The 14,195-nt window shown below is 44.4% G+C and overlaps 1 protein-coding gene across 5 annotated transcripts in view; it reads left to right on the top strand.

The window, feature by feature from the left end:
• The window catches only part of SEC24C (SEC24 homolog C, COPII component), a 106,273-nt gene that overhangs the window by 62,727 nt on the left and 29,351 nt on the right, over window positions 1-14,195 (top strand). For 3 of the 5 annotated variants that reach the window (XM_075935697.1, XM_075935698.1, XM_075935695.1), the window contains 5 exons: window positions 112-314; window positions 3,021-3,107; window positions 8,646-8,787; window positions 11,120-11,295; window positions 12,674-13,147. In XM_075935697.1, coding sequence (XP_075791812.1) covers window positions 140-314; window positions 3,021-3,107; window positions 8,646-8,787; window positions 11,120-11,295; window positions 12,674-13,147 — 1,054 coding nt within the window. In that variant the 5' untranslated portion in view covers window positions 112-139. The remainder of the gene's footprint in view (window positions 1-111; window positions 315-3,020; window positions 3,108-8,645; window positions 8,788-11,119; window positions 11,296-12,673; window positions 13,148-14,195) is intronic. The other 2 variants (XM_075935699.1, XM_075935700.1) reach the window with 2 other exon arrangements.

Below are 14,195 nucleotides of genomic sequence, written 5' to 3'. Positions count from 1 at the left end.
TAGCTTCTCAGGCTTACTAGTAGCCAGCTCCTGCTCAGCTGCTTTCATAGCAAGGGCTGCAGTTTGGACTATTGTTTTCTAATTGTGTTCTCTCTTATCTCCTCCTTGCAGGTGAGACGAGTTTGGGGATGTGAACACAATGAGTGTAAACCAGCAAGCTCACACAGGGCTTCCTTATGGGCAGCCTCAGCCTGGATATCAGGGATACCAGCAGTCTGGTTATGGAGGGCAGCAAATGCCTGCAGTTCATCATTCTCAGTATGGAGCTTACAATGGTCCGATGCCGGGGTATCAGCAGCCAGCTCCTCCACCAGGTACTCTTAATCAAGACATAGCAGCTTATAGTCTGAGTTTCTGGGTGCATTGGAAATGCTTTTCCAGAGCTGGTGGGCTGCTGTTAGCTAAATGCTAATATAAATGACCCTGCTAACTCTTTGGAAATCAAGGTAAAAGATGGGTTTTGTTGTGATGCAGCATCACACTATTGCATAGATGCCATTTGAGCAGCTCACTGTGGGCTTACATGTTTTGTTATCCTACAGATTAAAAGTTAAGACAATCCAGTGGCAGCTTGTTCCCTATAGTTCCCCCACTCATGTAGTCAGGAAGCAAGAATGCACAGGGAATCTAAGCTAAGCTTAGATTGAGAGCAGTAATAGTGGCAAAGGCATGTGACTGAGGCAGCTCCATACTCATCTGCAGAAAAGATCTGTGGCTTACACATACTCAGTCTGTGGTAGAGTTGGTGAAATGACCAGTAGACATGTGGCCCCAGTAACAATAAATGAATAAATAAACATTATTGGTTTACTGTCAGTGATGATCCAAATAAGATCTGCTTTTATTTCGTTTCTATTTGCAAGGCAGATCTAACGTTCTCCATCTTCTCTAAGACAGCTGTAACAAAACAATGCAGTCACAGCAGAAAAGCAACTGAAGAGCACAACTCTTAGATTATGGTGGAGGGAAAGCAACTAAACTCAATTTTCATGAAAAAATGTACCTTGTGTCTGTAAAAAAGTTGGACTCCTATGGGCTACAATTCTGCCATTGATACCTAATACTATGTCAACCACTGATGACTGTCAGCCCTTCACTGTTGTGTGCATGATTGGAATCACTTCTGCTAAGATGACATTAGTTCAGATTTTCATTAGGAACTACTATGGAAAGTTTAATATTTGTCCTCCTACTGTAATCAGAATCTGGGAGTTAGTTCTGGGGGAACAATGCCATGTTCTCTGTTTACCCCTTCTGATGTCTATGAAATGAAACTGCTGATTGGTTTTGTTGGATACTACAGTGATGTAAGGCTTGAGGGTACTTTTCAAGACCATTGGCTGTTTTTACTTTTTAGCCCTTTCTGCTCAACTCTATTTTGGTTGCAGTAACAACAAAGCACTACTCAATTACAGATGTAGCTAAAGTATTATTCTCAAAAATCTAAGATACTGAATGTCTCAGTAACTTGGGGGTAATGGATTATCAACCTTTCTGCTTCTAAGTCCCCAGAACAAAACAAGCTCAGGTCAATAGTGACTGGAAGGTGCCAATATCTGATGGCTCGTGGCAGTCTTAAGTGGAGTGAATTTGGTCTTGCCTGTTCCCATTTGACAGGGGCCCACATCCCAAAATACCAGCTTATGATAAAGATGAGGCCAGTGATTAAATGGAGCATTGGGGTCTTTTTTCCATGTAGTGCTGAGAGGTGGTTTTTGTAGATTATAGTGGAAGGGTATTAGTGGGATGGTGTGAAAGATGTTTGAATTACCTGCTCGTGTTTACCATACTTCATGGACAGAGCCTTTAATCTATCAGTCCAGTGCTTCTCACCAACATGAAATTGACGAGCTTCTCTAAAAAGCTTGTGTGAGGAGGAAGAGAAATATACAATGCTCTATTAACATAGCAGCCAGAAGTGGACATTTGTTCCTATGACTGCCTGACATGAGATGTGAGAAGGAATTGGAGGGAGACAAGCAATACCACAGGGAGGGCAGATAACATAATTGCCCATTTGAATTAGATGAATGGACCCCCAATGTGAGGGACATGAAACCACTGACGTACATATTCATGAAATTTCCCCTGAAGATTAAATACTTATTGTTTTACTTGATATAGTATTATCCGGGGCTTGATAGATGTACAGCCATATATATAATTGAAATGCAGGCAACTTTAAAATGAATTGGGGCGGGGTTGTTTTACCAGAGACTTCTCCCTTGCTCTGCTGCTTGCATCACTTTCTGGAGCTGACCAGCTTCCTTCTCTGATTCTTCCCCTTTTCTGCCAGCTCTCTGGCCATCTCATCTCCTCCCTACCACATACCAAGGTGTGTGGTGTAGAGTCCATGACCCAGTCCAGAACTGCAAGGGGCTGGAAGAAATTTAACATCATGGAATTTCAGAATTGCAGCTGGAGCTACATTTAAAAACCAGTGGAGAGGAATCGGAGACAGAAAATAGTGGCTGCTATGACTTGCTTTTAGAGGGGAAATCCCCATTTTCTGGCAAGACTCTTATGGTAGTGACAGTCCCAGCTGGCAGCAGAGTAGAAGAGGTTCCATGCCATGAGGTTTCACCGATAAGTGGGATGGAGACACGTTGACCAGTAGCTAGTTCTTCTTAGCGAAATGTGGAAGAAATCTGCCATGGGCTGAACTTGTATGAATGTTTCATACAAGAGGGCTGCTTTTCTGATGAGTTTGGTGGGGAAAGCAAGCCTACGATGGTCTCTGAATGCCTGGTTGCTGCTGGAATACTTGATGTTAACCAGGCCTGATACTAGTGAAGCCTGTAGTCTCTACAATGAGTAGGTGTTTTCTAGACGATGAAATAGTAATATGGCATATCAGTGGAGAGAACTTCAGGATTTGTGGGGTATAATAAATAGAGCCATGCTACATCTCCATGGGTTTTCCTCTGCTCCAAAGCTAACCAGCTTCAGCTGGCATTGTCAACTTCACCTCTGAATACTGTCTCTTGGGCTGCACTTGCTGATGTGTTTTGTCTTTCCAGGTTACTTCCCTTCCTTGGGGTTCCCTTCGAAGGGCTCTCCTGTTTGCCTCAATTCTGACACTCCTATTCTTGCACCTAACTTCATAGGTAAAGGCTTTCTTCTCTCTGGGAGTGTTTGTGGTGGTGACATCCTGCTGTCCCTACAGCAAAAATAGTTTCTCTGAGTGTTTTTATGAAATCTGTTACTTCCATGTTTGATCTGAATGTTTTGTTTCAAGGAAGTGGTGAATGGGTGAACAGAGTTCCCGGTGAATGGGTGAACAGAGTTCCCTGTGACTGGGCGCTTGTGTGACTGCTCAGGAGAAACTCAAAAGCCGCCCATATACTTAGTAGAGCACCCACACTAGTGTGTGTGTTTCTGCTGGTGGAGCATGTTTGTGCATGCCTTGGTGCACATGAAAGTATTCTGCACATGTGCAGATTTATTCCATTCATGGATGGAAAAGATTAAAGGGAATTTTGGTGGTGAACAGTAACAAAGTGTATCAGTTGAAGATTGGTGGTGTTCTTATTGTTCCGCTCCCTGGCAACCCTCCAGAAACATGCCTACAGTATAAAGAAAGAATTCTAGTAGAAATTCCTGAGGATCCCTGTAGTTAGCCTGATTTAAACCTATGTTCAGTTGTCTGTCGTCTTCGTTTAAGGCATTGTGAGGTCTAAACTGGGGCAAATCCACTAAAACCATTTCACTAGAGAGAGTGAGATTTTTTTGGTCAAAGTATCTTTAGTCTTAGGACAGTGTGACTGGTAAATAAAATGCCCCTGTTGAAAGTCTGTCACTGGTATGGGGCCTGCATTGGAGACGGGCCTGAGGATAATGATGGGAAGAAAGAGGGGGGCTTCCTTTCCAGCTGTGACACTAATAGTATCTGGAAATTTTAACCAACAGCTTTAAGCAAATATGTTCCTGTGATTTCTTGGAGCAATTGCATGGAAACAATTAAAGAAGTGCATTCATGAGTAGCAGTGATAAATTTGCAAGAGACTGATTTCTATCAACAAAATTAAATCACCATCAAAAACTTCTTTTCATGTGTTTATGCATTTTAAATTATGCTGACGAGAATAGTTCCACTATCCCCTTCTAAGAATGAGTTTAGAGACACTTTTTGGGTGCATTGGATGGACACAAAGCAAGGTTATATCCCACAATCCCTAACAGTTTTTCATAGTCTGTCTCATTATGAGAAGGAAACCCCAAAAGTGTCTTCACCTGGATCGATTGGTCTTCAGCTATCGTTAAGATTGCGCCAATCACAACACGTCCACCATTTTTCTTGCACTCTCTCCTTTCTTCTCCATGTTCATCCAAAACATTTAACAATGTCATCTTCCCATCTTCTTGGAGGCCAACGGGATGGTCTTTTCTGTTCTCGCAGGTACCACTCAGCAATAATTACGGTCCACCTATTGTCTGTGAGCCGTGCTGTGTGGCCTGCCCATTGCAGTTTGTCTGCTTTCCACAATAATATCTTTTACGCCACTGCGTTCTCTAATCATTTCATTTGGAATACGATCCAGGAGGGAAATTCCCAATATAGCTCACTCCATTACCCTTTCAGCTACCAATATTTGCTGCTCTTCTCTCTTCGTCAGTGCCCATGTTTCGCTGCCATACGACATGGCTGGCAGCACTGTTGAATTGAAGATATTTGTACGTGTGGTCTTATCGATTTTTCCCTTTGAGGATGTCCTTGATGGAATTGAATGCCCACCATCCTGCCCAAATCCTTCGCGAGAGTTCTCAGTTCAGGTCTTGGCGCATATTAACTTCTTGGCCTAAATATATGTACTGTTCCACTTCTTCGATTTCTTCTCTTGTTGTCGTTATTTGGGCTTTTCGTAAAACGTCTGATCGCATGTATTTCGTTTTGCACGGTTCATTTTCAGAGCGACCTGATTGCTTTTCTTGTCACATCTTCGTAGCATGCTCTGCAATTGGTTGGTGCTTTCAGTAATTAATACTATGTCGTCCGCAAATCTGAGATGAGATAATCACTCTCCGTTTATGTTGACATCACTCCTCCAGTTGATCTTGTTCATAACCATTTCGAGGCATGCAGTGAATAGTTTTGGTGAAATCATATCTCCTTGCTTCACACCTTTCTCGATTGGGATATGGAGGGGAGTTTCGAGGAGAGTAATATCTGTTGTACATCCAGTATTCGTTTCCGTCAACAAATTGATGTATTGCTTGTTAATGCCCTGCTCTGCGAGTGCCTTTAATATTGCATTGAACTCGACGCTATCGAAGGCCTTTTCATAGTCCACAAAAGCAATGCACAGCGGAAGTTTGTATTCCCTCGCTCTTTCTAGGAGCTGGATACGGGTAAATATATGGTTGATCGTGCTGAAATTTCTTCGAAACCTTGCCTGCTCTCTTGGCTGTTGTTCATCCAAGCTCTGCGAAAGTTGGTTCGTTATCACCTTTGTAAAGAGCTTGTAAATATGAGAGAGTGGGCATATAGGGTGGTAATTCTTAAGATTTTCTTGATCACCCTTCTTATGCAGCAAGATGGTATTTGACTCCTTCCAGCTTGATGGTATTTTTCCTTCAAGATATCAATTTAATCTTAAAGCGAGGGCCTTCCAAAGTTTTTTTTGCCTCCTGCAGAAATCATTTCTGACGTTATTCCTTCTTTGCCTGGAGCTTTTCCCTTCTTCATCTGGTATAGTACTCTTTGCATTTCACTGACGATTATTGGGGGACGCGTTCTTCTGACTCCTGGAGCATTGGGAGGGGGACGTTGATTCTTGATTTGAATAGTTCTATATAGAATTCCTTACCAGACCTCCTCCATCCCTGCTCTGTTGATTACTGTCTCTCCATCCTTGTTCTTCAGTGCTGTTATGCTCAGTCCTATACTGCGTCAATTCCCGCTTGCATGTCCTGAAGCTTTTGTGTGATTCAGCTGTTTTGAGGAGTTTTTCTTTCCGGAAGTTCTCAGTCATCCTTCAGCTTTTGCTGTATAAGCTTGCATAGAATGGAGTACTCGATGTTATCTGAGCTCCTTTTCATGTTTCTTCGCTTCTCCAGCAGGCTTTTCATTCCTTTCGAGATTCTTCCCTTCACCTTCTTCAACTTTTCAATTTCAGCTGCTTTTAAGCAACATCTCAGCTTGTCAGCAAAGATACTATAGTCCTCATCACACTTTTCTGTCTGGCTCCAGTCAAACCCAGATATCACTTTCTTCAGCTTTGCTTCATCAAATGTCTTCGGCCTCTGTTTCCTATTTGCCATCTGTAACGCCGCCTTTTCCACCACTTTGTTGAAAATCAACTTAAAAAGTGTCTTTTAACGTTCCTTAAATGAAATTGTCACCCATCTCAAAAAAGATAGCAGAAATAGAAGGGGCTCAAATGACTAGAGGCCTGGAGGGACTGCTGTATGGGAAGGAAAGATAAAAAGTGTGAGGACTGTTCAGAGAGGAGACTAATGAGATCTGATGTATTGGAGGCAGATACAATAATAAAGGTTATAGACAGCAAACTTAAATGTCCCTTTGTTCTTTTAGCGTGAGGAAAGGCAGGCAGGCTATTGAGTGACATTTTGGTAACTCCTAAAACTAATAAAGGGGGGGAAACTTGTTCACAGGAGGCATAATCTGTGCTATCTCTGAGGCCAGTAGATTAAATAAGATCATGCTTATAGAGGCAGAATAGAATGTATAAGGAGTGAGTCCCTCACAAAACCCAATTTCTTGGGACTAAGAAGTAGCTTCCCCTATGACTCTGTTTATTTCAGAACTCCATGATGGCGGATGCTAGCAGCATACTGCGTCGTATCTGGTGCTGGCTAGGGATGTTAAGGACAAGTCAACTGTCAGATAAGCAAATAATTATTGGATAGTCAGTTGACTAGTCAATTTCAGATAGAGGCAGCAGAGGTGGGGGAAGAGGAGGTACTTCAAAGGGGCAGCGCCGCACAGCTGAACCCGGGATCAGCTAGGATTCCCCATTTGATCCAAGGCTCCAGCATGTCATTTCCGCGGAACCTGTGATCACCCAGGCTTTGTGTGGCATTTCAAATTGGCAGCACAGCATGGAGCCCAGGGACAGCAGAGGACTTAGTCCCCCATTGAGCCCAGGCTCCATGCTGTGCTGGCTCTTTGAAATGCACAGGAGCCTCTGCTGAGGACTTTTGTACGTTTCAAAGCTGGCACCGGCATGCAGCTGGGAGTCGGTGGGACTTCCCACTGGCCCTGGCTGCACGTGGAGTTCCGCATTCCTCCTTTGCAATGTAGAAGAGTCCCAGTGGGGGGTGGTTGTACATTTCAGAGGGGGAATGCGGAAGTGCCTATCGACTAGTAAATTAACCACTAGTTAACATCCTTAGTGATGCCTACGGTCAGGGCACCTCCTGTGATAAAACAGAAATTGCTACATCAGATTAAAGTCCTCTGCAGCTAATCCTGTGTATAATACAAATACGTATTCCTTTTTGTGAATAGGTGACTTGATAGTGCTGCTAAGTGTCCGTAAGTGTGGTGTTCACATGATCATACCAAACCTAAGCTTGTGCAGACAGGTCTCTGGCACTACCCTGTGTGGGGTGGGACTGCTAGAGAAGACAGACTTAGTTTTGCTGAATTATGTCCACAATGTAACGGAAGCAGTTTGATTTGACATGTGAGACCATGTCTGTTAGCCACAAAACTCCAAGTTTCCAGAAACAGCAGTTTTCACATGTTGTTTCCAATTACATCACAAATAGTCAGCCAGGAAACAGTCATTTAATAGATTTCATCAGCCAGAAGGTTTGTGGAAAGTGACCTGGTCACTTCCTTTCCTTGGGCTGGCAATAAGGTAGCCACTAGCGCAAAAGGGGTCTCTCCACTGTAGCTGACAGTGTGATAGACATTGGAGCCTTGTCTTCAGTTCAGTATTTGGGTTGTGCTGCCATTGGGGCACATCCACTGCTGAGACTTAACCTCATGTTATCCAGAGCTCTTGTGAGCGGGAGGGGTGGGCAGCAGTGGCTAAAAGCAATGGCATTCAGTTCACGCAAGGGCTTTTGCTGTTGCTATGAATGGAGCTGCACGGCTTCAGCAATGGTGAAAGGTCGGTGTAGACCAGAGGAGGGTAAATGTTTGGGCTAAGGGCCACAGCTGTGTGGAAACTGTGTGGAGGGCCGTGAATGCAGATGCTCCCCATGTGGGGAGGGGGCCTCATGGGGGGGGGGGGGGGGGGTCTCTACAGAGGTGGTACCGGGAATTCCTACATGCCTTACTGGCAGTGACACCAAAGCAACTGTACCAGGCACTGCCACGGGTGGAGACATCCTAGCTAGATGGGTGCTGTCCCTGGGTGCTTTTGAGGCTCTGTCTCGAAGGTGAGACCAGAGGAGCCAGCCCTGGGATTCCCAGCCTCCTATCTGACCCCTGACGGCAATACCCAGAGTGCTGGGGCTGTTGGCATGGTGCCCAGGAGTGGGGCTGTTTGTGGTTTTTTTGGTGGATGTGGACTGTGGCTGCCCCCCTCCCTGAGTAGACAGTCTTTGTTCACACGTGATTCATCTCCTCTTGCACATGGATTCTTGTTTCCCTTAGTTTTGGGGGTACTTGGTCAGTGCTAGTAGATTTCTGAGAGGTGATCTATGCAATTAAAATTTCTGTGTGTCCCTAGGTGCATTAAGGGCTCCTCCTCCCTCTGGAGCACCCCCTCCAACCTCTGGAGCACCTGTTCCTGCTGGCCAGCCGGTGTATAGTCAGTTTGGGCAAGGAGATGTGCAGAATGGGATTGGAGCTTCAGCAGTCCAGATGCAAAGGTATTTGTAAGGAGATCAAGTCATAGGAGCAGCTTGGGACACCTTGGCTCTCTCAGCTGCTAGCGTGCAATACTTCTTTCTAGGGATGTAACAGTGGAGTCGATTAACCGACAAGCAAAAGCTTGTAGGTTAATGCTGTAGACTACGTGCATTTTCCCCCCACACCTTGCCAGTACATCTTTTAGCAGCCTGGCTCAGTCCTGGCCCATGCAGGGTCTGGGACCTACCCCCACTGTTGCACTTACAATGTATTAGGAGCCAGGCAGGCGGCCCAGCTCAGCTCCCGTAGGAGGCAGCAGTGCGGGGCAACCAGCAGTTGGTGCGTGAGGGGAGCTGGTTTTTAAACTGGCTCCCCTCACAGATCAACTCCCACCTGGCACCCCACACTGCGCCTCTGATACAGAGGCAGGAGCACGAAGTGAGTGGCGGGGGGGGGGGCTCCTCGCTGGCTGGCAGCCCCACCCCTGGGGACTGTCGACTAGTCGAGTAACTGATAAGAATTCATGAGGTTACTCAACTATTCAATTAACTGATATTTAACATCCCTAGTTCTTTCCTCTCCTCCCCCACCCTCCCAAAAAGGGCAAAACCACTTTTCATCTCTTTGCTACTGAAGACATACAAGAGGTTTTGACATGTCTTTAGAGTTTTTTGTTTTGCATTAACATGGAAAGGAATGCAATCAAAACAGCAAAAGAACTCGGAGATTCTTTCCCCATTTCCTTGGCGTCTGTGTGAAGTGACATCTCAGCCACTTGGAAAATCAGGTTTAAACTGTTTTTTTTACTCCTTTAGAATAGAGTTTCAACTCATGAGACTTAATGTCACTTCCTGAAACAGTCTGTCTGTTACCTAGCTCAGGGTTATTATGTGTACTGAGTTGATGTCTTTAGGGGAAAGTATCGTCCCCTGGATGCAGACCATATTTAAAGAATCGCATGTACTTAAAATACAGGTGACTAGAAAGGAGTCCAAACTTTGAACCAACCAATTTTAAGAATGGCCACTTAGTATTCAGACGTACATGCTTCTAAGACTTAGTCCCTGAAAGGAGACTAAAAATTCTGGTCTTTGTAATGACCAGAATAAGATTGAAGCATAGAAAGTGGGTAGTTACTGCCTGTGGCTGGTCTCTCTTGTGTGTAAGTCTGAAGGGGGGGGGAGGGAGTTCAAACTCTCAACCCAAGTACTATGGAAATGAGTCATTGAGCTATGGAATAACTTTTCTCTCCCTCTCCCTTTATGAGTATTAAGCAATCATAAGCAGTGTGAGCATGGCAAAAATGATTGTCTTTTGTAACCGGTTTATGTTGTCTCTAAATTTCTCTTGCGTGGAAAGAATACAATGCTTTGTGCAGGCCCAAAAGTTAGCCGTGTGTTTTCCTGCAGTGGATTTTACATATTGATCTTAGAGAGTGTCCTCCCATACTGTCATGTGATAAGCATATAAAACATTTCACAGGAGGGAGAATTTGCTACACAATCTGAATGTTTGCCTCTGGAAAGCTTCTAGAAGGACCTACGTGGCACAAACAGACACTCATACATACAGTTCAGTGCAAACAGTGGCTCTCTGTAGTTACTGTTATCTGTTCAAAAACTTCAGATTTTGGTTGTCATATGCTCCAGTAGCCTGTTCAGCTTCTGTATGTTGATTTTTCTTAGTCGCATTAATTCCTGTCTTAGCTCCAGCTCATCATCCTTCTATTTTAAACTTCACCGTATTCATCCTTGTGGGACTGACTTTTTTAACATTGTTCCTGGCTTCGTGTCCCCTGTGGCGCTCAGAGGGTTTTCCTTTGACATGCCAGTATGTTTAGAAGATGGCTGAGCACGGACCCTTTCAGGAGCTAGATAGCATTTCTTTATTTGTCTGCAATAGTCTCCATTGATTGACAATGAGCATTTCCCTTTCCAACAGCCCAAAATGGCTGATCGTCCTGGTGTCCCAGTCTAACTGGGGGGTGAGACTGAGAAGTACAAGGCAGGTATCCCCCTTGGCCATGCAGAGCATTGCTACTCTGCCAGTAGACTGCAGGGACGCCAAAAGCACTGTGGGTAGTGATGTGAATCGATAAGAATACTGATGCTGTGAGAGACATTGGGGTTTGGTAGCAGAAGTTTCAGAATATTGAAAGATGCGCAGAAGCTGTAATTGTACTGTGTATCTGACTTCATGGCTGCATGCTTAGTTCTCAGGTTTTGTGACAACTTGAAAGCAAGGAGGTGTGTGTCACACACTCAGTCGTTTCATAAGCATGGAAACTTGTAATTCCTCACATAAAAGAAACTCTCACTAATGGTTGAATTCTTTCCTTCTCTCCTCTCACAGGCCCTCTGCATCTCAGCCATTCATACCAGGCACTGCACCCACACCTGTTAGCCAACCAGCTACCTTCCAGCAATATGGCCCTCCCCCAACCAGTGCACAACAACTGACCAATCACATGGCAGGAATGCAGATAGGCACTTCATCCTCAGCTCCTCCCCCAGCTGGACTGGGCTATGGTGAGTTGTTATGGCTCTTATGGTTGTGTATGTACAATTGCTTTGTCTGTGTTCATATTTTGCTAGTGGAGCCATTTCTCTGTTGAATGGCAGTGAGCTTCTTCCAGGAAGAGGTGGTGTTTTTTGGACACTGGGTGTCATGGTAGTATTCAGATAGATCTGGTAGTCATAGGAAGTTACTGGGGAGAGCTGAATTTGAGTACCCTTTTCTTTGTTGTCCATGTCATTCCTGCTGCTGCAGTTGACAAAACATTGCCTTCTACAGAAAGCTGAAGATAGCAATGGAACTAGGTCGTCTTGTGTGTAAACTAAGCCTAGTTTGCACTATATAATAATACACTTCCTGTTTTTAGGAGACAAGTGGAATTTAAGTTTACAAATTGTACACGTTTGGCAAAATACCTCTCAAACTTCCCACTATAAACAGTGTGATATAAATACCTTTAGAAAGTAACACATTTTGAGATACAGGAAATCTGCATTAAGAATATCATTTTCTGCATTCGTAGACTTTGTCTACACCATACTTTTGTCAGTCAGGATTCTGAAAAAACACCTCTTACTGACATACTTTGCGCCAATAAAAGAACTGATGTGGACCATGCTATGTCAGCAGGAGTAGCTCTCCCGCCGATGTACCAAACAGCATTTGCTAGGAGTGATTGGATTATGCTGGCAAAGAGCAGCTCCATGGGAGACTTTACAGCAAGTACAGCTGTACCACTGTAAAGCCTGTTACGTAGACAGAGCCTTTCGGTAGCTTTTCGGTCTGGCTTTGCCCACTTCATAATGCCCTGTTCATTAATGGAAAGACTCACAATGTTAGACAGCATGAAATTATATTCCTGGGATCACAGGTCATTTTAGGGGATGGGATGGGGAGGGAACAACTTGTGATTCAGGACCTTGTTAGAAACTTCATTTTCCCAGCCTCCCTGCTCCTCAGTTACAGAAGGTCTCTCTGAGGCTACATCTAAACTACATCCCTCTGTCGGCAGAGGGATGTAAATGAAACACTTCGAGTACAGGATCTTTCAAAAAATCACCGTGTTGTCGAAAAATCGCCCTGTTGTCGGAAAAACTGTGTCTAAACTGTGGTTTCAGTTTCAAAATGGCGCTTGTTCGAAACAGCACCATGATGTGATTATGCAAATGAAGCACAGGATATTTAAAGTGCTTCATTTACATCCCTATGCCAACAGAGGTGTAGTCTAGACACACCCTGAGAGTTTGTCTGATTTAGGAGCAGGTTGTAGTTTGAGGGATGACGAGGTTTGGAGAAGAGATCAAGGTCCGTTAGAGGGCATGGATTTTGCGTGTGCTCTCTTAACCCGGGTATGTGTGTACAAGTAAATTATGACTGATTTCTGCTCATCAGGTTCCTCGACATCAGTTCCTTCAGCCTCAGGAAGCTTTACTGCAACTGGATCTGGTCACTACACACCTTACTCTTCAAGCCAAGGACCCCCTCCTGTAAATGTGTCCCATGGATTGCCTCCAACCAGCCTGTCTCCAAATCTGTCCTTAGGCCAACCTGCTTTTTCTGGTCCACCAATGTCAGCTCAGCACCCCCCTCAAGCTTCTGGTTTTGTCTCACCTCCCTGCTCCACAGGGATTGGACCTTCCAGTTACCCTTCTACTACAGGGGCCCCAAGACCTTCAACCATGCAAGGTTCACCGTTACCTGGACATGCTCTGACTGGATTACCAACATCCCAGCCTAATCATGTGTCTTCACCACCACCTCATCCAGCCATGTCAGGGCCTCCTCCCGGGCCTCCAGTGCTTGGCCTCCAGGGACCACCTCCACCCACTCATCCTTCCCCCTCAGGATACCAAATGCAGCAGAATGGTAAGTCACCCTCCTGCTCCTTTTATACTTCATATAAGGTAATGGGGCAGTCTGAGTCAGCCACTGGTATTCACTCAGCCAGGGTTCTGGCAGTGATTGAAGATTTCCATCTTTCCCTGTCCTTTGAAGGATGTCTTTCTTCCAAATGCACTAGTGCGCCCAAAGCAGGCTTTCTCTGTATTGCAGGAGAGTGTGGGCTCGTTGAGTTTTGGGTGTCGCTGTGATCTGGTTCCTGATTTGTGTGTCTTAGCTATGTTGTTTTTGTTAGCATGCTCCTTATAAGTTGCTCAGAATTCAGGGGCAAGTCCTGAGATCACCTGTGGTGGCTTGGTCAATGTAGATGAGAATTGAGTGAAACTGAATTATTCTGGCTTGCATTGGTACAAAAAATTGCTAACCTTCAGTACCGTATGCTGGCTTGTTTTTCACAAGAAGATAGTCTCCTGCCTTGAGGAGTTGGTGATTTATATTAAATATGTTGAGCTTTGGTTAAGTTGACATTTTGTTTTTTTCTGTATTCAGAAGTAGAGAATTCACAAAAATTAACTGTCAGGGCTTGGGGATTAAAGTGTACGCTCTGCATGTATATGGGAAGGTTTGTAGCATGTTAAGAGTGGACTGCTATCTCTTTCTTCTTATCTCCTTTTGCCTTGATTTGTTTGCCTTGGTGAACCACAGAGCAGCTCATTTAGAATTAAGAATGAAAGTATTTAAATATAAAGAGCTGTAGTACAGGATGAACTTCCCTGCTCTGGCACCCTAAGGTCGTCTTTTGCCTCTGAGAGATCCTTGTATCGCCCCAGAAATGTCCATTAATGAAGTATAAAGCAAAGTGAAACAACTACAGAATTTAAAAACTAAGTACATTAGAGTATCGGAGTTTTAATCTATTCTAATCCCAGGCACCACAAAAGTTGGCTGACATGTTTGCCAGTATTTCTTTATTTTGTTGGTCCAATATGGGGTACGCTATTGCTTTGGTCATTGTTTTCATAGAGGCTTTTATGCAGATCTAACCCATTACTTATTTCTTTAATGGATTTAAAGG

This window comes from Pelodiscus sinensis, chromosome 8 (genome assembly GCF_049634645.1).
Source record: "Pelodiscus sinensis isolate JC-2024 chromosome 8, ASM4963464v1, whole genome shotgun sequence".
Classification (NCBI taxonomy): domain Eukaryota; kingdom Metazoa; phylum Chordata; order Testudines; family Trionychidae; genus Pelodiscus; species Pelodiscus sinensis.
Note: the sequence above shows the minus strand (reverse complement) of the source record. Positions and strands in the feature narration are given on the sequence as shown.